The 26842-nt window shown below is 41.3% G+C and overlaps 1 protein-coding gene across 2 annotated transcripts in view; it reads left to right on the top strand.

The window, feature by feature from the left end:
- sema4bb (sema domain, immunoglobulin domain (Ig), transmembrane domain (TM) and short cytoplasmic domain, (semaphorin) 4Bb) overlaps positions 1-25571 on the top strand; it is a 51988-nt gene extending 26417 nt beyond the window's left edge. For both annotated transcript variants that reach the window (XM_063881968.1, XM_063881967.1), the window contains exons 3-15: positions 7083-7243; positions 7960-8022; positions 8648-8746; positions 11102-11213; positions 11659-11775; positions 12060-12217; positions 16680-16861; positions 17270-17420; positions 17973-18183; positions 18390-18505; positions 19348-19505; positions 20200-20291; positions 20847-25571. In XM_063881968.1, the coding sequence (XP_063738038.1) occupies positions 7083-7243; positions 7960-8022; positions 8648-8746; positions 11102-11213; positions 11659-11775; positions 12060-12217; positions 16680-16861; positions 17270-17420; positions 17973-18183; positions 18390-18505; positions 19348-19505; positions 20200-20291; positions 20847-21622 (2396 nt within the window). In that variant the 3' untranslated portion in view covers positions 21623-25571. The remainder of the gene's footprint in view (positions 1-7082; positions 7244-7959; positions 8023-8647; positions 8747-11101; positions 11214-11658; positions 11776-12059; positions 12218-16679; positions 16862-17269; positions 17421-17972; positions 18184-18389; positions 18506-19347; positions 19506-20199; positions 20292-20846) is intronic.
- The last annotated feature ends 1271 nt before the right edge of the window (positions 25572-26842 follow it).

Raw genomic sequence — 26842 nt, 5'->3', positions numbered from 1 at the left:
TGCTCTGGTAGCACTTAAAGGCCTCCAACACATGCAGGTCCAGAGTGAGTGCACTTGGTAAACTGCTCACAGCTCAAGCGGTGCCTTAAAAATTGACATTTGTGCAAACTAGAAAACAGCAGAGTGGTTCGCAGGCATGTGCAGGCCAGCTGGATGGGAGTGTTTGCAGCACCAACAGAATTTTACTTTTTCTTAAATTCTTCTTGGCTGAGTCATATCATGTTGTTCATCAAGCAAAGCTGTCTTGAGTTTTTTTGTCTGTGTTTGTGTGTGTAAGCATGTAAGCAACAAGATAAAGAAAACCCTTGAAGTAGTAAGAGGCCGATTAGGATGTTAAAAATATCATAAGCTTCCCAAACGCTCCTTAAATGAGACAATGTGTTAGATTTGGTTAATGCAGGAGCAAACACTCTGCAGCTACTGACAGAAACACAACCCCCTTATACAGTTTCCGACAAATCATCGTAGTCAGGGAAATGCGTGGCTCTCCTGCAGTTGCTTCACAATAAAAACACTGTGTAGGATATGTTGAGTTTAGCAGTAACTTAATACAGCTTTGTCATGTCAGTGATGCAAATACCAATCCTGGATTACGCACATGCATTTCCTATGAATCCCTCATCCGTGTGATTGCAATTTGAATCCAATGTGGGAAAGGCTGGCCCTGCCACCAACAATGAAAACAATATAGAGGTATTGAATGACTTAGAAAAAAGGGTTTACGTTCATGGGATGGATTTCTAACCTAAACCCTATTAACACTTTACCTCTATTGATATTTATAGTGTTAAGAAATGTTAAATTCATGTTTTTTTTATACTTTCTAAGAGTCAGAAAATGCATTTTCAAAATCTCTCTCTATCATAATCCTGTGACATCCACTGTCTTTAGGGAGAGGGTAGTGGGAGGATGGAGAGAACGAGAGGTTGAAGAAGCATCCCACACATGACAAGCACAGGCATGTCTATTTGGTGTGAGAAAATTATAACAACTCAGTCTCCCTCTCTGTGTTTCAGCTTGTGTTTGAATAACCACATAGTGAGTGTCTCTCGCTGTCTCACCAAGCTAATAGCCAGGATTTTCTGAGCTCTCAGCCGTGATATACCACTGTGCGCCATCGCTCCGCTGTTCTGAGCGTTGGGTGGGTGCCTGCCAATCCAGAGTGCATCAGGATGACACTTAAGAGCCAATAATTGTAGAGCAGGGCATTATGTCAGCGCTCATTGTTCTTTGCTTTTAGAGGTATGCAGCATTTAATAGACCAACATCATCCTCTGTACACCCTTTCTTCAGAGGGTAGGGTTTTTTTTCCCAGGTTTTTCCAGGGTTGTACAGCACACATTACCATGAAATATTCGGTCATTTCATGGCCCTGATTTTGAGCCTGCACATGTGGCACCATTTACACCTTTTTGCTGCATAATCCTCTCCACACAGCAAACACTGGACTTACACACTGTCAGGGTCTGGTTATTATCTGCAAGGTGCAGCTGCCTCTCAGCACGATGGGAACACACTCACACCCAAGTACAAACCTAGTACACAGCATATAGAGTACACACAAAATCGCAGCACAGCCGCATCATCATTCCCGGTGATGACAAACAACACATCTGTGAGCCTTATTGCCTGGCTCTACAGATACAGCACACTCTCTCTCAGACTGATTCTGGGCTGTCAGCTTTTATTTACAGTCCAGTAAAGTGCGATGTTCTCTGCTCTGCTTTCTCCACATCTTTGAAGTTTCATAGATGTGTACACTCTGTAATATTCTTTGCATGTTTACTCTTTCAAATGTACAATAATCTACTCATGTAGCCAAAATTATAGCTTTTTTGAAAGTTCAATAAGAGGCTTGAATAACAGAAGTTAAAGTAACGGTTCACCCCTAAATCAAAAATACATATTTTTCCTCTTGTTTTTCTAGAACATTTGAAAAAAATCTGATTTGTTTTGGCTTGAATAGCCGTGTGTTGGAGATATTGGCTGTAGAGATGTCTGCCTTTGCTTAAATATAATGGAAGTAGATGTTACTTGCTTTTGGTGATTAAAACGGCACAGAAAGAAATATTGGCAGCAGATTCACTATCTTAACAGCCGTGTCTCTTTCCAGACATCATGAACCTGTCCTTTAAAATACTCCTTGTTGTAGGTAGGACATTTTCTACCAAACTACAACAACTCACTAACCTGTGATACATTGAGGGTTTAGTGTCCTTTTTTAGGAAGGAAAGGAACTATTCAAAGTTAACCCCAACTCCTCTAACCCAGTTTGTCTGCTCATCAGGGGTGTGTCCTCTAACTGCAGACAAACAGTGTTTCTCTGCTGACTTGGCTTGCATACTATAGCAGCTCCTTTTGCCAGTAGTCACCGGCGATTGAAAAACCATCAGTCTGCCCAAATATCACGAGGATCAGTACTGCGATGACCTTGAGGCGACTCCTGTCAGGAGCTCCTGCGCCGCTATCAGCTCTATTGTCAAATCACGTCAAACAGAGAGCCTTGAAGCTGTGCGCTGTTGTGTCGCTTCGGCTTGCAGAGGGCAGAGGTGGATAGTGTTTTGTTTTTTTCCTATTTGGATAAATGTGTGTCGTGAATGTAAGATAAGCAGAGCTTGGTGTGCGATGAATATCAGCTCGACTCTCTTCTCCTTTGGGTTTTCTCTGCTTGACTGCAAGCAAACCCCTTTGTCCCTGTTGCTCCCTTGCCTTGTGACTTGGCTCATGCTGCTTGAGTAAATCTGGGGCATGTTTACAGTCGGGGCTTTCAGGAGTGTCTTGGCAGGCGAACTGTATACCTACCAGGCAGCCAATCAATCGCCCCGCCGTTGGAGTACTACTCAACTTTAGAAAAATAGGATGATGCTGCTCAGTTTCCTCTGAAATATGACGCCTGCCAAAGTGCGGGCATGTATTTTATTTCTCAGAGACACTTCACGTCTGCAGGCTGGCACCCTGTGATGATATCTTAGTTACCTCAATGGGGAGCAAGCACACACTGAACACTGTGATGTGAATGAAGCGATTCACAGGAAATCTTAATTGATGTCTCTGTGCTATTTTGGAGGTCCGGTCACTGAAGGAGTTAGCTATTTTAATCTTTAAGTCAAAAAATGGTGCTATTTGGAGAGAGTTTTATTAATGTGTCATGAATTATTTTAATGATTCATGAGTGTTTTCCCTGAAGAGCTCTCGTTTCATATCATTACAATTGACGTATATTTGTGTCAAAGTCTTTAAGCTTCTGTTAAAGGTATAGTACAACATTCTGAGCTTTTGCTTATCCTTTTTTCTGTGGAAATCTAGATGAGAAAAATGTATACAACTCATGAGCTGCAACCAGTTAGCTTAGCTTAGCGTTAAGACTGGAAACAGGTGGAGGTTGGGGATAAATACTAGCCTTGCTCCGTCCAAAATGTAACAAAGTTTGGATACTAAATCCCTAAAGCTCCCCAATCAAGATATCCAATTTAGGTGTAACTTTGTAGATTTTTGGCAGCTATATGCTAATCTATTTCATTCTAATTTCTCTCCATGCACCTGTTTGAGTTGCATTAACATCTTTAGGTGGTGAATATAATATACTGTACATATGGAAGAAAAAGCATGGATTTGTCTTGATGTATCTCCATTTTAATTCAACAAGTGTGTATCTGTTTCTTGTGTGTGCAGAGATTTGATTTGATTCTCTTACAAACATTCGTCTGATCACAGAGCATTTGCTCACTGAAATCCTCCGTGATACTATTTGATCCTGCCAGTCTTACCTCAAATTGAATTGTGTTAAGAACTTCTGAATGAATGAACGCACTGCCACAAATGATTTTCACCTAATTAAATCCTGAGAGGATTTTATGAGCTAGTAGAGAAAAGATATTCCCCTTTCTAAATGTTCTGTTAGTGTTGCATGCATGCGTTTCTCCTCCAGCTGGAAATTTGTCCTCCAACAACGAGTCTTCTCATCTGTGCCACTGCGCTCCACTTTGGACCAATTTCTTTGCAGCTTTAACAATTTTAAAGCCACAAAGAGGGATAAATACACAGTTGGACTTAAAAGAACCTGCTGGACTAACTAATTCAACATGTTAACACTGGCAATAAAGCAGTCATTTTGACGTCTCATGTGATGAGCGTTAGCAGAGGTTAAGGGCCCTGCTTTGGTGACAGCCAACTGATTAAACATGTGAGTGATGAATGGCCCTGGTGCCTGGCTGTGAAATGGCCTGCAGATGCCCGGCATTCTGCTGCAAGCATGTCAAAACACACACAACGGATCTACTACATTGGAAGTGCTAAAACTCTCCACAAAAAAACATGGAAGACGGAAAAGAGATAAAGAGTTTCTGTTCAAAATCGTGCAGCTTTACACAACCCAAGTGTGTTACTGGCTTGACCTTCTGCTTCTTATTGAGAAATCCGTCAAAGAGTTCTTTGAAAAATAAAATGTTCTTCCCTTGTCTGCATGTTTTTTCATAGGTCAACATCTCAATCCAATCTTCCTGGATACAACAACTCCCCCTCCATACCCCAACCTTAATTCCCATCCCCTCACACACACACATACACCCTCCCGCTAAGTAGCCCCAGACGGCTCTCTGACTAAAAGTTTCATAAGTTTGCTCTCCTCTGCTCGTTATTCTATTGTCTGTCTAAGAGGATGTCACTGTGATTTATGTCAGAGAGTTTTAATATGCGGAGGGAAGGCTGTTTTTGGTCCCGATGAATGGCTAAAACTCAGGGGAGCCGTGACAGTCGAGCTATGATATGTCCCCCTGTTGAGAGGAGGGATGGCTCTCCTTTGTCTGCCATCGGCGGGGTCCTCTGGGACTGAGAAGAGTTCTCTTTATGAGCATTTAGGGCATTTGTAACAGACTTAATTTACCTTGAAATAAAACCAGCTTCCCCCCATAAGAAAGTGTGTATGTTTTCCTGTCCTGCATGACAATAGAAAGTCTTTTTAAATTGTGTATCCACTCCCTGGATTTTAATGTCCTCTCTTCATTGACTCCAGATGTCACAACGTTTTAAACAGAATGAGGGCTGTTGATCTGGAAAGGGCCTTAGATTTGATTTTGGACAGGAAGGGGGCTATGCAGCTGGCTTTCACTCCCATAAGGGGAAAACAATCATGTGCCAAAGTGCCTGCAGCGCTATAAGAACCATTTGTTTGCGAGCATATTGTAAAGTTTAAGTCGTGGGTTGTAAATGTTTATTGCAGTGTACTGCCTCCATTTGCATTATGCACCACCTGGAGTGTTGGAGATAAACGTACCACTGGTGACTTTTTCTTACACTCAAAAGTGTCTCAATTTGAATGCAGTGCGCTCGTTTGACACGAGGAAAATGCTGTAAATGGTTTAACAGCAGCAAATATTAGTGTTGACGACTCCAGATACGAGCCAGTAATCTTATTTGGACAAGCAAATGGAGTCTGTGACCCTCAACGTTTTGGCTTGGGGAGTACATCCAGTCTGTTTAATTTTCTAGGAATGAGAGGCAATAGATAAACATTTACAAAGATGGTCAAAGAAACTGCAAAGGATAAGAAGTTTGTAAGCAACGGACTCTCCAATATCTGATTGCACATGTCCGATGCCTTTGATGACCTCTGAAAGATTGTTGTCTTGTTGATGGATATCAAGTGATAACATCCTGATCCACATGGTCACTAACAGGATCTCAATGCTTCAAGGTCTTCAAAAATACAATCTGCTACTTCCTGGACACTTTGTTGCTTTTATTTTGGTTTCATTTCAGCACATTAAGTTGAACTGAAAAGTGGCCAATTGTCAGAGCTATTGCCTGTTACAAAATCAATCCAAACTCCACTTTTACAGTGAAGAGCTGTAAACAAAAAACATGCTGCTGAAGCCACTGTAGAGGATCCTGACATGGCAGTGAATCCAAGAGAAATGCTCTATAAAAAGTGTACATTGAATGTCTATTTAAAGCTAAAGGTAAGGGAGCGACGTGGGAAAAAGGTTACTGATTTGACTCGTGGCCCGCTGCTAAATGGATCCATTTGAAGAGGGTTGGCGAGCAGCAGAATGAAGGAGATTTAGATTGGTGTTAAGTGGAAGATGCTTTTTACTCTGCTGCCAGGTCTGAGCGCTTTAAAGAGCGAGCCGGCCTGCACAGGAAAGTGTAAATGTGGCTCACTGGTGTGACAGGTTCTCATGGGGCTACTGTAGCTGCCGCTGTGCGATAAACGGAGAGGACAGGAGTGAGGGGTGCGGAAATGACAACATGCTTAGTGAGTTTCCCCCTTTGTATTCAAATGGGTTTGACTGAGGCTCACCACTTTGTGTTGTGCTGCAGTTGGACTTAATGGGATGTCTTGTCCACTTGTTTTTGCGAGATCTGTGGCTCTGTGAGGCTTCGAAGATGATTTTCTTGGAGCACTGATAGTAGTAAAACTTGTATTATAGTACTATTTGTAAGTCCTTTTTTAATCTAAATTCAACACAGGCCACAACTTTAGCGCATATCTTGTTATTTTCTACATTGATATATTCATTTTAATCCATTTGTGGCCTTATTACAAAGAGACTAATGGGTTTTCAATGATTAAATGGCTAATCCATCATCAGATCCATAGACGAACATATTAATATACAATGGTCTCCTTTTGGTGTTTAAATCACGGCAATGGACAAAATGGTATACTTTTCTGTAGATGTTTTTAATTATGTGTACTTTATTTAAATAAGGTGCTCTTCTTCTAGCTTTAAAATGAATATAGGCCAGACTAAGCTGATTCAATTATTTTTGAATTGCATTTTCTCTGGTTATACGATATGTGTCAGGTATTTTGTTTTTCATAACAGCAATAAAATGTTTTCCCCCCAACATGCATTTGAAATCTCTGGCACTGTGATATGGAAATAATTGCTTATCTCCGTGCAGAAAGCAAAAACAACTTAACATTGTGAGCAGATTTGTGAGTGTTGTAACGGGGGACCTGTTTTAGTGTGTTCTTGTTCTTAAGCAGCGGAAGATGTTCTGTACCAGTCTGTTCCTCTCCGTTCTGTCCTGATTTGTGATGATAATCTCCGCTGTGTGTTTCTTCCTGCTGTTTACAGATGCAAAGGAGAGGTCGGCCAAGAGATTCTCCGTGGACGGCGTTTTCAATTACACCTCCCTGCTGCTCAGCCAGGAGGACGACATGCTCTACGTCGGAGCCAGGGAGGCGCTGTTCGCCCTCAGCCTGTCGGACATCAGTAAAGCCAAGCTGCAGAAGAACGTGAGTACATCGTGAGGGAAAGTTTCAATGATGAAGTGGGCTGGTAGATCATTTACTCTCATGGTTAAAATGGCATTTCATGTGCTACTGCACAGCTCAGAGGTGAGAGCTAGTCTTTCAAATCTGGTTTGTAGTCCCTCTACATATGTCATCACCTCTATCTCCCACTTTATGAACCTATTTATTTTGTGAAGGCTATTATTCTTATGGATAGAACATGAACAAAAGTGCTTGTCTTGGCAAATAACAAAGAGCAACCAATGTTTGTTTTCAACTTCCTCCCAAGCTTCAAGCGCCCCCCCCTGCAGTACCTCAGCTCACCACAGTTTGAAAACCGCTGCCGTAAGGGATAATGTGTAACGTTTGACATAATCCTGCTTATTACACAACCACATACTCAATACACAAAGGACTTATCTCCCAATATGAATTGAAAGTTATTTAATTGACTCGAGAATTATTGGATTGACTCCGCTAAGAAGAAATTGTCACGAATGTTCAACTTAGCCATGTAAATATTTAAGTTAAATAGCAGCTTCCTTGACTTCATATGTCATTTTTTGCATTATAAGAAGTGATTTTTGTTTATTTCTCTACTTCACAAAAGTTCTCTGTATACATTTAATATTAGAGAAACAATCCTCCTTGGTAGAAACAGCATGGCTCCTTGTGTTTTATCATTACTTATTCAGTGTTTTCTACTTTTTCATCTTCAGCTGACGTGGGGCACTCCTGCTGGAAAAAGAGAGGAGTGCAGCTTCAAAGGGAAGGACCTGGAGGTGAGAGGCATCTCTTACTACTCCAGAAAAATGCTCAATAATGGAAACACCTCGGGAAGATAGCTGTATAATGACAATAACTAGAGCACGGGTCTCCTTATGCAGAGTGTTTGTTCTCCTCTTGCAGTTGTGTGTGAATCCTTTCACTGAAGTCGTGAGAAGATAAAATGAGCATTGAGTTATGTGTCGACAAACCTTTCCACCAGTTACAAATAGATTCATCAAGTGTGCATGCTCGCCGGGGAATTGCTCTTTTTCAGTGCACTGCTACTTTCCCTCTGTCTGCCTGTTACCTTGTTGTCATGCCAGCTGCTGTATCCCTAGGCGACAAACCTTGGAAATCTTTATACTGCAGTATACAACTCTAGTCTGTGTATAACAGAGAAAAAGCCCACCAGGCTACTGCATGTGAAGTCTTCCCTACAGCGTGTGAGGAAAAGAGAATATGTTTCTAACTATTTCTCTCCAGTTTTTGAAGCATTTGTGTTGTTTTCTTTTTGCTCTGATAGATTTACTTAGTATCTCAGGCTCAGGTTTGAAGGGGCTCTAATAAAAACACATTAAATGTTTAGAATATCTTGTGGACTCATGGACCTCACACTCTGTCCATTTGTTCCCCATCCAGACTGATTGCTTCAATTACATCAAAATCCTCCTGCGGCTGAACAGCACTCATCTCTATGTGTGTGGCACTTACGCCTTCAGCCCTATCTGCGCCTACATTGTAAGTAACAACCTCTCAATCTACCTTTTGTTCATTTACAGGATTTAATTTCCCCCCTGTTATCAGTCCTTCAATTTCTCTCCTCTCATTTCTGAATTTAGATTTATTGTTTGTGGGTTCTGGTTGAATCAAGCTCTTTTCATCCACCGTGTCAGTATTGGATTTGCGGTTATCCGAGCGTAACCAAATGCTACTGAGGCACTTTAGCCAGACAAGTCAACAGGGGGTACACGGGCTGTGTGGTTTCCAGCAAGAGGGAAGCAGAAGATATGTTTATCTAGCAGAGGAGTACATCTGGAGTGATGGTGAGCAGCAGGAGGATGACATTGATTTCAGTGATAGCCAGCTTGGTGACAACCCGGCTCTTAAAATGGGGTTTAAACTCTCCGCTTTGACGTCAGAGGGAAAGACAAACACCGGACGTCTCAGACTGGAGATCACTTGGCTGGACTTCATGCCCCGAACTCAGATTCCAAGCCAATCTGAGCCCGGCTAGTCTGGTTGAACACGCGTCATGTTGACGGAGACCGCGTGTGTGTGTGTGTGTGTGTGTGTGTGTGTGTGTGTATCAACATCAACCGACACAGCCAGCAATCTCTCAGATTCATAATATTAACATTAATAAATGTTTTATTTTGATAGCTTTTCTCAAAACAGTCTCGGGAGGGTTTTACGGGCCGAGTAACAAGACACTGAACTGAAGCCAAGAAGATACATTAAACAATCGGATGACAGACATGTCTTAAAACAAACGCTGGCTATAAAAACAACTCCATAATGATTAAGCATGGGAAGATTTTCCAGGAAACAGAGGCCCTCCACATTGTCCTATTTGATTTGATTTAATGGAACAAGGTATTGCTATTACTGCAAATTGCACACATACTCTTTTCTATGTAAATGCAATAGTCACCTTCTCATATGGACGTTGAATGCTTTATTGCTCACTGTAATTGTTCCTACTCTCTATTCTGGCTGTAAGTAGACACCTTCTGTAAGCAATTTCAATTTAAGTGATGGGGAACAATATCTACTGTCCTAATTGTGTGCAAAAATGCATTTAACCTAGCTGAAGATAATATCTTACAGACAAGTCTTATAAATGATGGTCTGTTGAATACCAAATCCCCACTCTTTTTTTGTACATATCGACACATCAGGTTTGTTTTAAAGATCGATTAAACATCGATTGAAGACATGACACATAGTATTAGATTTTAAACTCTAAAACAGTGTTAAACCTGTTGGCTGATTAGTCGAACAAAGGGAAATATTAGTAACAATTTTGATAATAGATTCATTTTTATAGTAAAATGTCATGATTCTCAATGTGCTGCTATTCTTTATTTATGTCATCGAAGTTGTCTTTGGGTTTGGGACTGTTGGTCGGACAAATAGAGTATTACTAAGACGTCACCCACACATAAAGCAACATGATGACATGTTTTAATCGACTCTCCCTGCCCTACCCGGTAAAAGCAACAAGTTCAAACTCCCTGCCCACTGTTTGTTACTCACACTCCGTTAAAAAACCAAACCCTGACATTACGCAAGTTACATTCAGACTTTCTTAAAGCTCCCCAGAGCCAAAGAAGACATTATACAGCTGTCCTCAGAGGCTGAAAAATGACCTATATAATGCCATATACACATGAACAAACACTATGTGATCTATATTAACCAATCACAGGCCCCTCAAATAATGTTCTGTGTTGTAAATAACAATATCTTTTATTTCCTATTTCCTAGGATAACGTTAGTGTAATTATATATTTGTTTAATCTCAACAAATTAAAATACTAAAGCTAACTGAATTTAAATCCCTCCCTTTAATGATGATCTGCTTTTCCACTCAGCCCAAACTCTATTTGTCCTATTTTATGTCATAAATATTTAAAAACGGGTCACAAATTATATAATAACTGTTTTTTAGGCTTAGAATAAAAGGCTTAGTAAAATTCCTGCAACAGCTGGTTGGAAGCATTACAGATTTTATGCAGGAGGAGTTTTTGGAGTTTATTTGAGCACACATGAGTTAGCATTTATTGAACCAGGATGGATTGTGTGTTGTTGGTTCACAAAAAATGACAGTAGCTGTGTTCAAAGTCGTAGTAAACGGTGAAGCTTAATGATGTTTTTTTTTATTACATCAGCTCTAAAGCTTTGATGAATAGGCCATACCCTCTTGTTACTATATAAATAACATATTTGTGACGTAAAGTCCCTAAAAGTCAGTGTGCTGTGTATATTGTAATGAAGCAGTGGAGAGAAAGAGCTGGAGCTAGCTTTTTACTGTAAGTAGAATTTAATTGGACTGTGCCTGAGGGACATTTGCTGTTTGTGTCTTGTCTCCAGAACACGTCAACGTTCACGCTGGAGAGAGACGAAGTGGGCGAGGTCGTGATGGAAGACGGGCGTAGCCGCTGCCCCTTTAATCCAGAGTACAAATCCACTGCCATCATCGTTGGTATGTCGTCACACACTCATTTCTCTACATTCATGTCACTTCAAACTATCATCGTGCGAGGAACAAGGTATTATTACCAGCTGTTTGCTAAGCTACTTTGATGTTAACTACCACTGTGAAGCAGTAATGAGTCATTCAGTGCCGGCTAATGTTGTTTTTCTGCGCTGGTCCTTCAGATAAATAGCCGGACACCATCAGGCTATGGTGTTCAAGTTCTTTGACAAGCAATTAGTGAATAATTGAGCTGCATATGAGTGGAAGAAATTATTTCTCTAATTCCTCCCTTAGACCGCTCTCACTTTGCTCCAAGCTATAACTGACTTCATCTGTTACCGTTGAGAAAGCCCCCAGCGCACCAATTCTTTGTAATTCATTATGTTTAATTAAAACCAACATCAAGTTCTTAATTTAAGATCTTGGGATCGTTTCCTTTTTTCTTTTCCAGATGGTGAACTGTACACCGGTACTGTCAGCAACTTCCAAGGGAACGAGCCAGTAATTTACAAGAGTTTGGGTCAGGGAACCGCTCTGAAGACGGAGAACTCTTTAAAATGGCTGCAAGGTAAGCACCCATCAGATGGCAGACTGCTTCCCCCTGTGCTCATCTTTCATTATGTACCCAACAGAGCAGATAAGCTCCAAAAAGTAGAGATCATTAGCGAGGCACAGTCGCTAATGCGTGCAGACTGAGAGCCCGGTCCTATCAGTCTCAGCACATGTACTTCAAAACAGCCATAGTGTTCTCAGCTCTCTGAATCAAATGTTCAGCGATACTAAAGCGTAGAAGGATTGTTTTCCTAGCGTGATGATAACAAGTTTTCTTCTTTGTTTATCTATTTTGAACAGATCCCGTCTTTGTCGGGTCAGCTTACATCGAGGAGAGTCAGCCGGTAGGCAACCCCGTAGGAGACGACGACAAGATTTACTTCTTCTTCAGCGAGGCGGGGAAAGAATTTGACTTCTTTGACAACACCATTGTGTCGCGGATTGCTCGCGTGTGTAAGGTAAGACACCCGGGGATGGGTTAAGGCTATTAAACAAGAGGTTCACGCAAAAATAACAGGCCCCGTATGGGCCTCCTGCTTCCTCTCTGTAATCCTGGTACAATTACCTCAAAACAAGAAGGGACGCTCCCATGTTGAAGCATGTTTGGTCACATTTCACCGTACGTCATGCCTGTATAGATGCAATGGAAAATATGTCACGGGTGCGCTAAATCCTTTTCTATTTGACTGTGCAAACATGTTTTCAACAGATTTCCCCTTGCCTGAATCATCCTCTCCTCCTCAACACGCCACCCTCCCTCCCTTTTCCTCTGCAATGTCATCCCCCCCTCTCCTTCCATCTCCCTCACAATGTCAGCTGCATTCGTCCACTCCTCCAGCTCTTTGCCTTTCTCCACCAGCGCTTTGAGCTTTGCAGGCATTATTAGTATTCAAGGGTGCTTCGCAGCAATATGAAATGCTTTTACCTCTCTACTATATGGCCTGTTTTTGTTGCAGGAAAGGCATGCAAACTGTACCTGCAGAATTAACTCACATCATTTAAACTGCTGACGTTATCCCCTTCCTCCTCCTCCTCTACAAGAGTTTAGCTTGGTAGATCATCCTGAATAATCAACGGCATACTTTATCCTTTTTCACCTGAGATCAGATCAATTAAACGGCTGCCCGCTATAAATGCACTCAGCATCCCTCCCTGACTGATGCCTCTTGTTCATGGAAGCAGTAATGTGAGTAATCACGGGGGCAGCATGTAATCTTAAGTGACAGCTTAATGACTTAGTCCTGCAAGACTCTGGCACTCGGTGCTGCAACACCTCTCTCAACCGGCAGAGCACCTCCTGGGTTCTATATATGGAAATCATTGACAGGAAAAAGCCCCCAGAACTGTGGCAACTTGCTTCAGATGAACTGTGCAATGGAGACAGAAGAATGGCTTTCTCTGCGATATAAAGCGCCTTTATTTCTCTGGAATGCAGCAGCACTCGTTCCCCTGACAGAATCTTTTCAGACGCTGTTCTGTGGCAGTACAGTAGAGGATGCAGGTGGTTTGTTCGCCAATTTACTGGGTTGATTCTTAAGAACATGAACAAAGCTATGTACAACGATGAGGCTTAGGACTTCCTACCACTGTCCAGTTTCTACTAATTAAAAGCTCTTGTAGGTTTTACATTTTGTGCAAATTAACACCCTGCGAATGTTGTTCTCCAACACCCTTTTCCATTCAACCAATATCATAGAACTGCAGCTGGTTTTTATAAAGATAGACCGAAGAAGGATTCATTTTCCAGGGATTTGGGGTAAATTAAGACTAAGTGTCACAAATTGTCACCATGGAAACATTGCTTTTAATTTAAATATAGCCTTGGAGGGTTGGATAACTTCTTAGGCTTATAATAAGTCAGTCTATATTTTTGTGAAACTCGCATCAAACTAGATATTTTTAAGGTCTGACACTGTGCCACCCCCCTCAGCCAAAAGTCACTATAACTCACGATCAACCTGGAACTACATTTCCCATAATGCTTTTCGGGATGTTAACAGATTTTATGCTATGGGCTACAACTTAGCTCCATGTGTAGAATTCGTTACCATTTTGGTGTCATTTAATATATGCTGAAAGTAAAGCATCAGCAGAAAAAACTAACTGGATTGATTTGATATTCTAGAAAACTTTCTGGGGTAGGCATCTCCTAATGATTCATAGGCAGATTTATAGATGTTTATGTATAATGGCCATCAGCGATAATGACTTCCTCTGAATACGTAAGTCACACTGAATCCAAAAATATGCATATCATGTCTGTGTGTTTAGATTTCACTGAGATATATGACTCGGAGAAGGAGATGCAAATTGCTCCAATCAGGCTCCAAGGGTTTTAAAGCACCGTAATTGCCTCTAAGAGTTTCTGCTGCTGATCTTATTGGTGAGCGAGCCGAATTAGCGACCAGCTACAGTAACTCCCTTCCTGTTGTTTTCAGAACAGCAGCATGCACCTGCCACATCTCACACTGTCTTTTCCTCCCATCAGACATTAGAGCCAAAAATGTTTTTGAGAAACCACCCTTATTGCTGCAGGCTCACATCCCAACCTATTATCATATTCATCTTATTATTTTTCTCAGAATAGTGTCTCATATCTGAACACACACCCTGTGTAGATAAGTGAGTTATGAAGGCCCCTCCCTGTTTAGTATAACACATTCCTGCAGACTGACAGGAAGCATGCTCTCTGTTTTCCCTCTGAGTTCATGCCCAAGGCCGAAAATGTTAATGTGCTTTTATTTTGACGTCTGTAATATTTTGAATTTGTTCATCTTGCCAGACATTTTAAAGAAGCTGCGTTTCTCTTCAGATATTAAAGGAACTTCAGTTTTCTCCTGCTGGCCTAACTACTGTTTAACTTAGGTTTTCCAAGTAATTCTGCTTCCAAAGTTGTTTTTTTCCCCCCTCTTTCCTATCTGTCCCCCTCCCTTCTTCTGCTCCCTCTTTCTTTTGTTTATTCAGGTGTGCACACTGACTGTGGAAAGCAGGCACATTATGAACGCAGTGTGGCACTACTTTCTTTACTTCCTTTTCATCTATAAGGAATCTGCTAAAATGCAGATAAAATGTAAGAGAGAGGTGTAGTCCAGAACAAAATAGCGGGTTTGTTTTTGTAGGGAAGCTATCGGGGGGTGTGGTCGATGTGATTGAGAGTAGCTGCGCAGTGGAGCACAGCAACAGCGGCAGTGGACAGCTGAGAGAGCAGGAATGTGGTCTCCTCATTATGTGGACAGGCTACTACCACAGACGAGTAATTGACTCTCAGACCGTGCATCTGCCCCACAAGCTTTCACCTCAACGTGGAGCAACATGATTGTTTATGTGTAACAACAGAAGAGAAAACAGGGACAGTTATAGTTTTTGCATTTTATCATTTTGTCATTCACTCCTGTGCTGTTAGGAAGGAGTGCTCATGATATTTTGGATCTTAGGCAGGAAAATGGCTCTCGTAGTTTTAGTTTTTAATGGTGTAAGAAGTACTTTGTTATGTATAGTAAAACTAGTAATACTATAGTGTAAAATACTCTGTTAAAAGTCCTGCATTTCAAATCTTACTTGGGTAAAAGTACGAAAGTATTTGCATGGAAATATACTCAACGTGATTTTACGAGATGTCCCATTTTTAGAATAATTTATACAAAAAATGTGATTACTTTTTTCGATGCCTTTTATGAGTTTGTCACAGCTTGTAAAGGTGGAGCTAATTGAACTACTTTATATACTGCTGCTCGATATCTTAACCTATAATTAATCTGTATATCATAGGTTATCTACTAGTTTGTCTTATAGTTTGTTTGAGCCAATAAGCTGAATCTGTAAAGTAAATAGTAAAATGTACAATATTGGCTCCCAAATTGTAGTCGAGTAGAAGTTTAAAGTATAATCAAATAGAAAATAAGTACTTGAGTAAATGTACTTCACTACATTATACCACTGATGTTTTTATCCTCTCGGGTCATTCACTGTTATGATACTGTGCTGTTATGAAGGAGTTGTTTTTGAATCTCCTTCTGATTATATTTTGGATCTGAGGCAGGAGACTGTCTTGAGATTGGGTGAGACCACTTGTTTTGGTCATGCTCTTCCTCCTCCTCCTCTTCCTCCTCGTGCTCCTCCCGTGTTTTTCAGCTTGCAAGCTGTACTGGGGAGGAGTTTTTTTTGGTGTGTGTTTACAGGAACTTTGATAATTGCCAGTCCTAGCAGAGCAGTCTGATAACTGTTTATCTTTATCTTTAGTGACAGCTTAAAAGGAGTGAATGCCTCCTCTGTATCTCAGAGGAGAAGAGAGGAGAGAACCACTGATGCTGATTTCAAAGCTGTAATTAATAACTAACCATTGTTTGTTTTCCATTTCACCGTCTCCTCTACTTCAAAGAGCAACCGATGTGGTGTGCTGAAGCATCTTTTTTTATTTAAGCTCTTTTTTCCCCACATTTTAAAGGGGAAATATCCTTTTGTAGTTTGGTATAAATGCACCACACCACAGGAAAGGATTTAAATACTTAAAGTTGTGCTAAAACAGTAAAAGTCCGGGTTGGCTGTTTTTATTTGTCCAGTTTATTTCCTCAAAAAAAGGTCATTAGTGTCCCAGTATCACGTTCTGATTTCAATGTTTGATCACAACACTACCATCTAAAGCACAGATGAGGGATTGCAGATGCAAGTCTTTTCTAACCCTTCTATCTGCAAAAAAAGGACACCATATCCAATCCTGATTAGATTTTTTGGGGATGTTTATGTCTGGCATAAGTACGCATGAGAAGAGTTTGACACTATACATGTTTCATAATCATCTGCTGAATGGTGAAAGTGTTTCTGTGCTCACCCTTAAAACTAAGAAGTTTTGTGTCCTTGGCCTTGTTTTCTGAGACATTGAGTCTTCTATTACATACTATAAATCACTGGGTCTGTTTTCAGGGTGATCGAGGCGGCGAGCGCGTGCTGCAGAAGAAATGGACGACCTTCCTGAAGGCCCAGCTCCTCTGCTCCCTCCCGGACGACGGCTTCCCCTTCAACATCATCCAGGATATGTTTGTCCTGAAGCCCATGGGAGACAGCTGGGAGAGCACCGTCTTCTACGGCGTCTTCACCTCCCAGTGGTAAGGAACGAGAGGAGCATCCCTTAACGTTGACATAAATGTGATTTATGGAGCTGTCACATTTGATGTTTATACACAAACACATAGATTCAGCTCACACACACCATCTTGAGCCAATGTTTATTTAATATCTGCACAGAAACTTGGCTAGTTGCCTTTAACGACTTGGCTCTTCTGAATTTCGAGCAGCTGTAATAAGCTCAAACACAAGCTCATGCAACCCCATGTCTAATTAATGTATCAACAAAATAAAGGTTGTAATTCGGGAATCATTCAAGGACCCATTCTACAACTGTTCTCCACACAGAAGCTGCCAGTTTCTGAATAAAATGACAACTGCAGAAAGGATGGATTTGGTAAATAAAAAGATTGAAACAGGGGTAAAATAAATGTCTCATGTGGTCACAGGTATAAAGGAGCATCTGGCAGCTCGGCAGTGTGTGCTTTCACCATGGCACAGGTGGAAAGAGCCTTCAGCGGGCGCTACCGAGAGGTCAACCGGGAGACACAGCAGTGGTACACCTACAACCATCCAGTGCCAGAACCACGGCCCGGGGCGGTGAGTGCTGCAGGAAATATCCCGTGATAATTCAGCCTCTTTTGGTTCAGTCTGTGCATTTGATCTTTCAACAAACATCAGAGTCACATGTTTACCATCTCAAATATCTATTTTGTATCACATTTACAAACTATGTATGTGACAGCCTCCAACAAAACATTCCTGGCTGTAACTGAGGACTGTTTTTTGGCTGTTCAACAAGTTGATTTAAAGCAGATGTTCTCTTTTTATTTTCCCAATGTGCTTTCTGCTGACAATTAACTCTTCATAAGTCTCTGGGGCAAAACAAATGCCTTAAAAGCTTAAAACTAGTCAATTAAAAAGCATATTTACAAATTTCTATATCAGTCAGTCGATCCGTGTGAAGGTCTACTATCGTACAAAACTATGTATTTATTATTTGTTTCCAATGATACCCCACTCGCAAGTAAAGCCAGCTGAATACAGGTCAACAATATCTTGTCTCATGATTTATACGTTTAGGTCTACTGGGATAAGCAGTAAAACCGGAATTCATAAGTCATATTTCATTTCTAATTTACTCCCTCACAGTGCGTGACCAACCACGCCAGGCAAATGGGTATCCAATCGTCCTTGCACATGCCCGACAAAGTATTAAACTTCGTCAAGGACCATTTCCTGATGGACAGTGTGATCCGCAGCGCTCCCCTGCTGCTGAAACGCAGCGTCCGCTACACACAGATCGCCGTGCACAAGATCCAAGGCATGGAGAGGGCCTACGACGTGCTCTTCATCGGAACAGGTAAGGCTCATTACACAACAGTTACTTATTTGTTATGTGCGGGTCTTTCCTTTAAAGCTAAATAAGATTACATGGTATTCTCCCAGTATTCTCAAACTTAAACTGTGCTTTTAATCTTTTACAACAGTAGAAATGGCTTCTATCCCCTACAAGCTTTCCCCTGCCTACTGTATAAGTCACTTCTACTTGTCCCCTGTGTCTCCCAGATGATGGAAAGCTCCATAAAGCCATCAATGCCAATGATAAAATGCACATCATAGAGGAGATGATTCTGTTTCCCGAGCCTCAGCCGGTGCAACACATCGAACTCGATCCTCAGAGGGTAAATCTCACCGCCTAATACTCATCTATAATCACCCTTGTCATCCTTGTTTGTGTCAGTTAATGTTATGTTTACCTTTTCTACATGTAAACTCTCAAGTAATAAAAATGTGGAGGAGCTGGATTTACCGGCGCTGGCTACATGAATTTCTTTTCCACAGCTGACGATCCATTGAGTTTTCCTGGAAGTTATAGCGCAGTCTAGATCTGAGTTTCTGATCCTCCTTGGCATTTTCCCCGGAGCTAAATTTCATTACCTTTTTATTACATAATGGCCTCTCCCGGGGCAGCCAAACAGCAATGTTATCTAAGCTTATGTAATTCTAATATAGTCCAAGACTCTTATGTGAGTAGATTCTTAGTTCCAAATAGGGATATGAGGGACAGATGTAATCCACATGATGTATATCTAATATACTGGCAGATAACATGGCCCAAATATAGACTGCAGTTTTGGGAACGCGGTGGCCTGCTGTACATCAGCATTACGTTCATGGTGCAAATGCATTTCCAGATAAAAGCATTTCAGCACAATGATACAAACTGCGTGAAAGTGAGGTTAATATAAAGACATAAATGACAATGCTCTGTGGAGACCACTTGAGCAGCGCTGCCATGTGTTGCTGATCACAATCAAATGACTTGGCTGGCATCGACTAAGAGAACAGCTGGCCAGAGTTAGTACTTTGTTTAGGTTTTATTCTTCTGTTTGTCTTGAGTAATTATTTTGGCATGGTTTCTCCTTTTAGAAATCAGGATAAGTAACCAAAAGCAGACGTTCTGTTCAGCCCTTTAACCTTTTTGATGAGGAATTAATATCACATGTGTTTGTCTCATCTGCAGGGTCTGTTGTTTGTGTCGTCCAACTCTGGGCTGGTGGAGGTTCCCGTGGCAAACTGCTCCAACTACCTGAGCTGTGGGGAGTGTGTGCTGTCCCGAGACCCGTACTGCGCCTGGACCGGGCAGCTGTGCCGGGACGTCAGGATGGCTCCACCTGACAGGTAAGAGGTCACACACAGATGCCCAAAATAAAAAAAATCATCTTCCTTTGCTCATGGTCTGTATTTCTCTCCATGAGGCCACTGTAATAGCTTGGATTTAGACTCAAACCTTGACCAAATTCTCCAGACTTGACTTTAGCTTGCCTGAAAGGTCTTCTAAATGTGTCTGGTCCTCAGTATTAAAACCCAAAGTATCTTTACCAGGTGCTTTGTCTTTGAATTTGAACTTTTTCTGGGAGCATTTTACTTAAAGTAAAGATTGTTAGTACTCATCACTGCTCTGCAGACAATTCAATTCAACTTCCAGCTTTTCTAGAAAGGTATTCTAGCTCTGAGCTTCTTCAGGAAATGTAGTTGCCAGTTTTAAATTAAACTTTCTTGCTTTTCACCTGTCAACGTTCACATTGACACAACTTTAAGTACGAGTATTACAAAATATTTTTAAGGCTTCTTTAGAGACTTTTAAAAAATGTGTTTTTGCACCAAAACAAAGTCGTAAAATATGCACGCCAAGTTCCTTTTCATTTTGTTGACTAACAAGCTTTTAAAGAAAATTGTACTCTTAGTCATACTGATGGAGCTGTACTTCAGGTGAAACAATGACAGACTGACAGAGGGTTAAATGACTGCAGGTTCCTCTCATTACAGCTGCGATCCCTCACACTGTTGTTTTGTGTGGTATGTGTTGTTTCAGTCACTGGCAGCAGGATGTGGAGGAGGCCGACACATCAGCGATCTGTAACAGGACGATCCCCAGCACCAGAGCTGTCAGACCAGCAGCTTCTCGTGAGTGTGCGCTCTTTGTGTAGTGCTGCGTAATTAAAGTGTGTTTACTTCTATATCTATATATATATCCAGTTTATACAGTAAAACATTACTCATCCACAGAAATCTCTTTCTCTCTCGTCTAAACAAAAACACATAGATTGGGAGAGTTGTTTAATTTGCTTTCTGTAAAGCAAAAAAAGGCCAGGCACGTGAGGAAATCTGTGTATTTGGCATCCTTTAAAATGACTGACAGAGAGCTCTACCTCCCCTGATAGTGTGATATTTTTAATTAGCACCTATGGGAAATATAAACTCAATACATAGTTCCATCTTTTAAAACTTCCAGTACTCCAGGTGGTACGATTTGAGGTTAAACAAATAAAGTACAACATGTTTATTTGTGAGCTTTAGAGGTGCTGGTAGGCAGATTGTGTTAACTCTGGACAGAGCAAGACTTGTAAAGTTGCTTTGCCTCTTGCTTTTTAACAGGCAAATGTTAAAATGGTCAATTTTGAACTGAATCTTTAGGTCTTTTAAAGCTACATTGTTCTCCTTTTTTATACATATTTATAGGTGGCTCCCAATGCAAGCTCATCACACTCCCAATCAACACCTTCAAAGTCCTGCCCTGTAAGCGGCGATCCAACCTGGCCCAGAGGAGGTGGCGTTACAGTGACACGGCCAGCCAGTTCCTCTACGCTACTCCAGAGGGAAACCTGGTGGTGGTGGCTCATGCAGACAAGATGGAGACCTACGAGTGCTGGTCGGAAGAGGAGGGTTTCCGCCAGCTGCTGGCCAACTACTGTGTGAAGGCGGAGCCTCGTCAGGAGAGCACCACTCTGATTGGTCACTCGCGCACACCACACATTAAGAGAGAGGAGACCATCATCCTGCCGGGCGAGTCTCGCTCGGAGCAGGTCCTCCACACCAAGACGTACTGGAATGAGCTGATCGTGGTTTGCGCCCTGCTGGCCTTTTCCCTCGTGGTGTTCTCCTTGTTCGTCATCTACAGGAACCGAGATCACATGAAGTCCATGCTGAAGCAAGGGGAGTGCCCTAACATGCAGCAGAAGAAGCCGAGGATTGTGGGAAAGCCTGCTGAGAGCTTACCCTTAAACGGTAACACCATCCCCGTTTCCACTTCTGATCACAAGGGCTACCAGACGTTAAACGACAACTACATCTGCAGCACGCCCACACACGAGTCCTCGCCAGACAACAGCAAGAGCTTCTCCGAGGCCTCAGACAGGCGGCCGCTTAATGTGAAGGAGAGCCACGTGGAATATTCCCCGACCTGCCCCCGACCCAGAGTGAGGCTAGGCTCAGAGATCAAAGACTCCATCGTATGAGAGCGCACAGTGTTCGCTCAAAAGCTGCCACCCCGTATCTCCATGAGGGATACAGGCCACCGAGCAAAGGAGAGGAGACCCTGACATCCCTCTACATCACAGCACATCCTTTATTTTAGTCATCTTTTGTTCTGTGATCAATGCAGAGGTCATTTCTTTAACCATTTCCACTCCGAAGCCAGAGGTTGGTCTGGTGCGATGCATAGTGCAGGACCAGGATCAACAGTCCTGGCAGCTGCTCAGAATATAACTCTTTGTCATTCTCACGGCCACTGATGTGTGTGAGGCTGGGCAATATGAGGAAGAAAAAACACCACAGTAACTAGAAGATCTTCTTCTGATATCAATATCCATCACCCTATTACTTAAGGTATGCAAGATCCAACATTAAATTGTCTAGTTAATGTCCATTAAATGATATTATAAAATAACTTATGAATATTGATAGGTTTCCCGGCCTTATTTAAGTACATGTAACCTAACACATGCTCTGCAGAAGAGCTTCTATTATTATGCACACTAAAACCAAGCGACAGCTACACGGTGACCAAGAGTTCAGATTTGGGAGAATATACTACATTTTTTGCATCGTTATGGAAGTCAAGAGCACATTTGTTCCCTTTTTGCTGAATAAATGCCACGAGTGTATGAGGATAAGGATGACGAGAGATGAGGCTGATCAGGGGAAGAGGCCACATGCTCTTGGAAAAAAACATTTAAAAGGACTATCACTAAAAGAAAGATATGCTCCAGGGCCTAAATACTGACATTTACCTCCTGAATGTATGTTGTTGTTCAAAGGATCATTCACACATCACCGCACCATGGACAATAGGGACCCCGTTGCTCTTCATCTCAGAGTCAGCCCTTTTCTTCAGTATTAACCTGCAGGTACCACGATGGGCTCAGAAATTAAGTATGGAAAAGAGACCTGACATTGTTACGTCAGTCAAGGCGGACATTACAAGCACAGAGCCAAGAAAAAAAATAAGGAGACGTCCGCATCCCCACCATCGTCAGGGCAGCACCAAAATCATCATGTGCACTGTGCCAAAAAAACAACTTGATTGTCTCATCTTAAATGCAATAGTGCCATTCTGTTATGACCACTCCCATGCTTTGTGTTTGCATTGATCACTGTCGAAGAGCACATGGTGGAGGAACCAGACGTGGGTTTCACAAAAGTGGCACTAATAATAAACAAATGTGAAGTGCACAGTTGGACATTTCTCTAAGACTGTTAGCTCACAACGAACTTTTCAGACTGTGTTGAGCAAAAATAATTTACGTTCATGGAAAATTGGGCCAAAGGATGAAGGTTTCTTCATGTGAACGCTTGACTCGCGTTAGTCAGTTGAGAAAATATTCCAGTTTTTCCTTTAGCTACCCTTAAGGGAGATATTTGCCTTCTTACTATACACTGAAACATACAGGTACAACAAGCTTGACGAGCGCTACAAACACAAACTGTTCATCTAAGCACCAATAACTCCAACAGAACAACCATTAATAACTGTCACTGTAGTGAATGGATAATATCTTATCTTTCCCACAATGCAGCTGCACTATGTAGTGATGTAGTTGCATAGAGCGCTGTACAAGCTCAATATAACTCCCCCGCCTCCCCAGCAGGATACATTTCTAACATACGTGGCGTTCCCTCCACTCAGTCAGATGTCATTGCGACGGTAATGTGAAAGCACAAGTAATCAGGGTCTTGAATACCTACAGGTTTGCACGTCAGTAAAAATCAGAGCGTACTCTTAAGAAATGCAACTACTGAGAGACATGAGGTGTAGCTGCTGAGGAAAACGATTTGTAGAAATTACAGGGACCAGTGCAGCCATGACGAACACATTGCACCCACAAAGCTTGGACTTTTGAGACTTAACAAGCAGAATTTCCCAAAGATGTAGGATGCTGACTGTGTTGTGTAAATCTGAAAGAGAAGCATTTACACAGCCACAGAGACAATATGGCAACACATGTCTTAGAATACATCACCATCTCACTGTATTGAACAAATAAGCCTACAGTATATATTCCAGTATCAAACAGAATAAACATTTTTGCTATGAACAACACTGAGCAGATGACGAAGTGTTATGTAACTGCTCCAAGTTGACAAAGTAATTGCACAGCATACTGCGCAACAGTGGTCAGTGTTTCCTTTACGTTAGTTTTTGTTGTGTATATACAGTATCTGTGCTTAATATTGTGTGTTTTTCAAGGGACCTTGTGCAAGATGTGTTGTAGAGATAGTCTTTAAACTAGAGAGTGAACACTGCTGATATTTTGTTTTCATAGTGCTTTGCTGCCGACTTCAGCAAACATTTCCAATCTTGCACAGAAGACAGTACATTTCTTACCATGCTGTTAGATCAGCACACGGGCTGGTTTTCATCAAGCATGTCAAAGCAGGAGGAGTTTCTGTTTATATTTGTCAAACTCAATTAGAGGTGTAGTGTGATAGAGTAGGAATTATAAGCATTAACTTTCTTGCTGAGTCAGATGAGAAGATGGTTGCTTAGCTTAGCTTAGACCTAAAATGAGGACAAGGGCTACCATGGCTCGTGCAGTAACACCCTGACGTTGTGTTTAGGTTGCCAGAAAACCAAATAGTATGTTCTTTTGTGAACATTACAGGGGCTGGTAGGAATATTTTGACACGTTTTGGATCACATAAGGCTAGACTGTCTCCTCAATTTTCTATTGTTTGTGCTAAGCGAAGTGGTTGTTGGCTTGTGTTCACCATGAAGACATCAGTTATCTTCTCATCTTACTCTTTGCATGGAAAACAAATGCGCACATTTCTCAAACAGTCTACCTTCTCCTTTAATCTTTTTTGCTGAGGCTAACCAAATAAACAAGAGTCAAGCCTTTTCCAGCAGATGCGTAACAAAAATATCAGCCTCTAAAAGCCTTGGCCCCGAGCATTGTTTGACATCACAGCTAAATCAGATTTTCTGAACTATATAACGTCTCTCTGGAGACAGAAAACCCTGCTTTCAGATGCTTGGTGATAACCTCACTGCATATTTTCAAAATGCCTTTAGATGAAGTTGTTCTGCCTTTAGCCACGTGCCACACCGTGCTCTACCCAGCAGTGACCTCACCACCGGAGATGTGGTGAAGGGCGTGATTGTAGCCCTCCGTGGGCACACTTAACTCAACAACACTACACGGGTCAACAGTAGATTTTACAAGCCACCATTACCTGCAGACAATAGGACCTGGAGCTGCTCAAAATCTTGTACTATTCTGCGCATTGTGTCAGAAATACTGTGCACATAGAAACATCTTTCTGTAGAGGTCAATATTTAAGAAATATACTATTTGACCTAATGCCAATAAAAGTATATTTCAGGAATGCATATTTATTAACGACTAGCTTTTCACAAAAAAGTGAATAATAACCTGGTGAATGATGCTTTATTTTGAGTGGCTCCTCAGTAATGCAACATACTGTACAGGACATGAATGTAGCCAACTATACCATGTTTTGTAGAGCATCTACAGCGGTCTATTTTCCTAGAAAGACCGCTTAAGTAGGCAATCCATTGCAACATCATATTAGGATTTTGTTCAAACAGTCATACTACAATGAAACAGCACAATAGAAGTAATTAATCATTTGTGCTGCTCGATGTCGTACTGCTCTAAGATGCAAGCACAGCTCCAAATCCTTCATATCGGCTCAGCCATGAGACACAGCGACTGCTTTGCCTCAGCGTACTGAACAACATAAGCTTAGTCGACTGAATAACTATTAGACAAATGTGGTCTTGCCTGCATGATTTCCTTTTTTATTTGTTGTGTACAAATAACATTGTGAACTGTATTTTTTGTATCATTGAGATTGTGACTGTTGTTTTTATTATATTGTACATAAAAAGCACTTTATTTTAATTTTTTAAGATAAATGAATAAAATACATGTTTTGAAAAAAGTGTGAGTATATTTTAATCCTTGCATTTTATATAAGGCGTGTTTATAAGTGAAACAAGTATATAGATATATCTGAACAATTGTATACAACCCAAGCTTTACAGTGCATCAAAACGTACATTCATTATACATGAATAAATACACTATTGGTTTATTTATTTGAATATCTAATTTCTTATGCATTAGCATTTCCTCAATTGCCTTTGTGCAGTTCTTTTTTTAATCAAATGTAATCATGCCTGAATAGTCATCCGCTATTTAGCCATATACATTTTCTGCTCTTAATATTTTATTTGTAAAGTATGTGTGTAAGCTACATCTAAATGATTCTTAAAACTAAAAATGTCCATAGTGAAGTAGAGCTTACATTGGCTAATCGGCTACAGCTGCTTCATTTTTGTTTTGCCAACTGTGGCTCATCTATAAGCTGCCTGGCTGCCAGCTGACTTGAAACGTCCCACCATATCCATGCAGGTGTACAGTAGGGCAATGTATTTATTTGACACACAACATAACATTGGACAGTGATGGCTTGAGCTCTTCACACCCCAGTTACGATGCCTTCCCTTGTAACTGGGTGCAGGCTGATCCAGAGGGCAGCTCTGTCATAAACGTGAGCTGTGTGAATCAATACATACAGCCATTTATAGACGGCGTGTGTAGCTGCATCCCGTGGTGGGTGATGTTTACACAGTAGGGACAGAGCGGCTCCTCTGTTTGATCACCGTACGGCACAGGCAAAGACTGGGTGTCTTTCCAGAGGTGAGTGGCCCTTTGAATTTGTTAACATGAACTACTTTCAGTCAGAAGTTACACTAATACACACAGATTTAGATGTATACACATTAGTCCAACTTTATGAAACCAAATCAAGCTGTTGCATAAAAAGTAAGCCCTTACAACATATATGGGGTCTAATTATGTCTAATAAAGATCCGTTCAGAGATGTTTGACTTTCAGCCTGACATCAGTCTAAATTCTCCAAGTATTAAACTATTTTGTAGAAACCACTTTCGCCATCAATTAATTGTAACCTTGAAACCTTACCCTTATATGCATATTTCTCAGCACTGTCAAATTGTACATCAAGATCAATTTCCATGTGGTTTTTGATGACGAATTCACAATAATCTACTGAAATAGTAGCAAAACAAGCTCGGAAAATTATATAACGACAACACAAACATTTCCACTGAGCCCTCTGTCTCAACTGTATGTGCTTGCACCAGGACATGTAATTACAACCTACCTTAACGACAGCATGAACCCACA

Source organism: Eleginops maclovinus, chromosome 4 (assembly GCF_036324505.1).
Source record: "Eleginops maclovinus isolate JMC-PN-2008 ecotype Puerto Natales chromosome 4, JC_Emac_rtc_rv5, whole genome shotgun sequence".
NCBI lineage: Eukaryota > Metazoa > Chordata > Actinopteri > Perciformes > Eleginopidae > Eleginops > Eleginops maclovinus.
The sequence above is the reverse complement of the archived record's forward strand: the minus strand, read 5'-3'. Positions and strand labels throughout refer to the sequence as shown.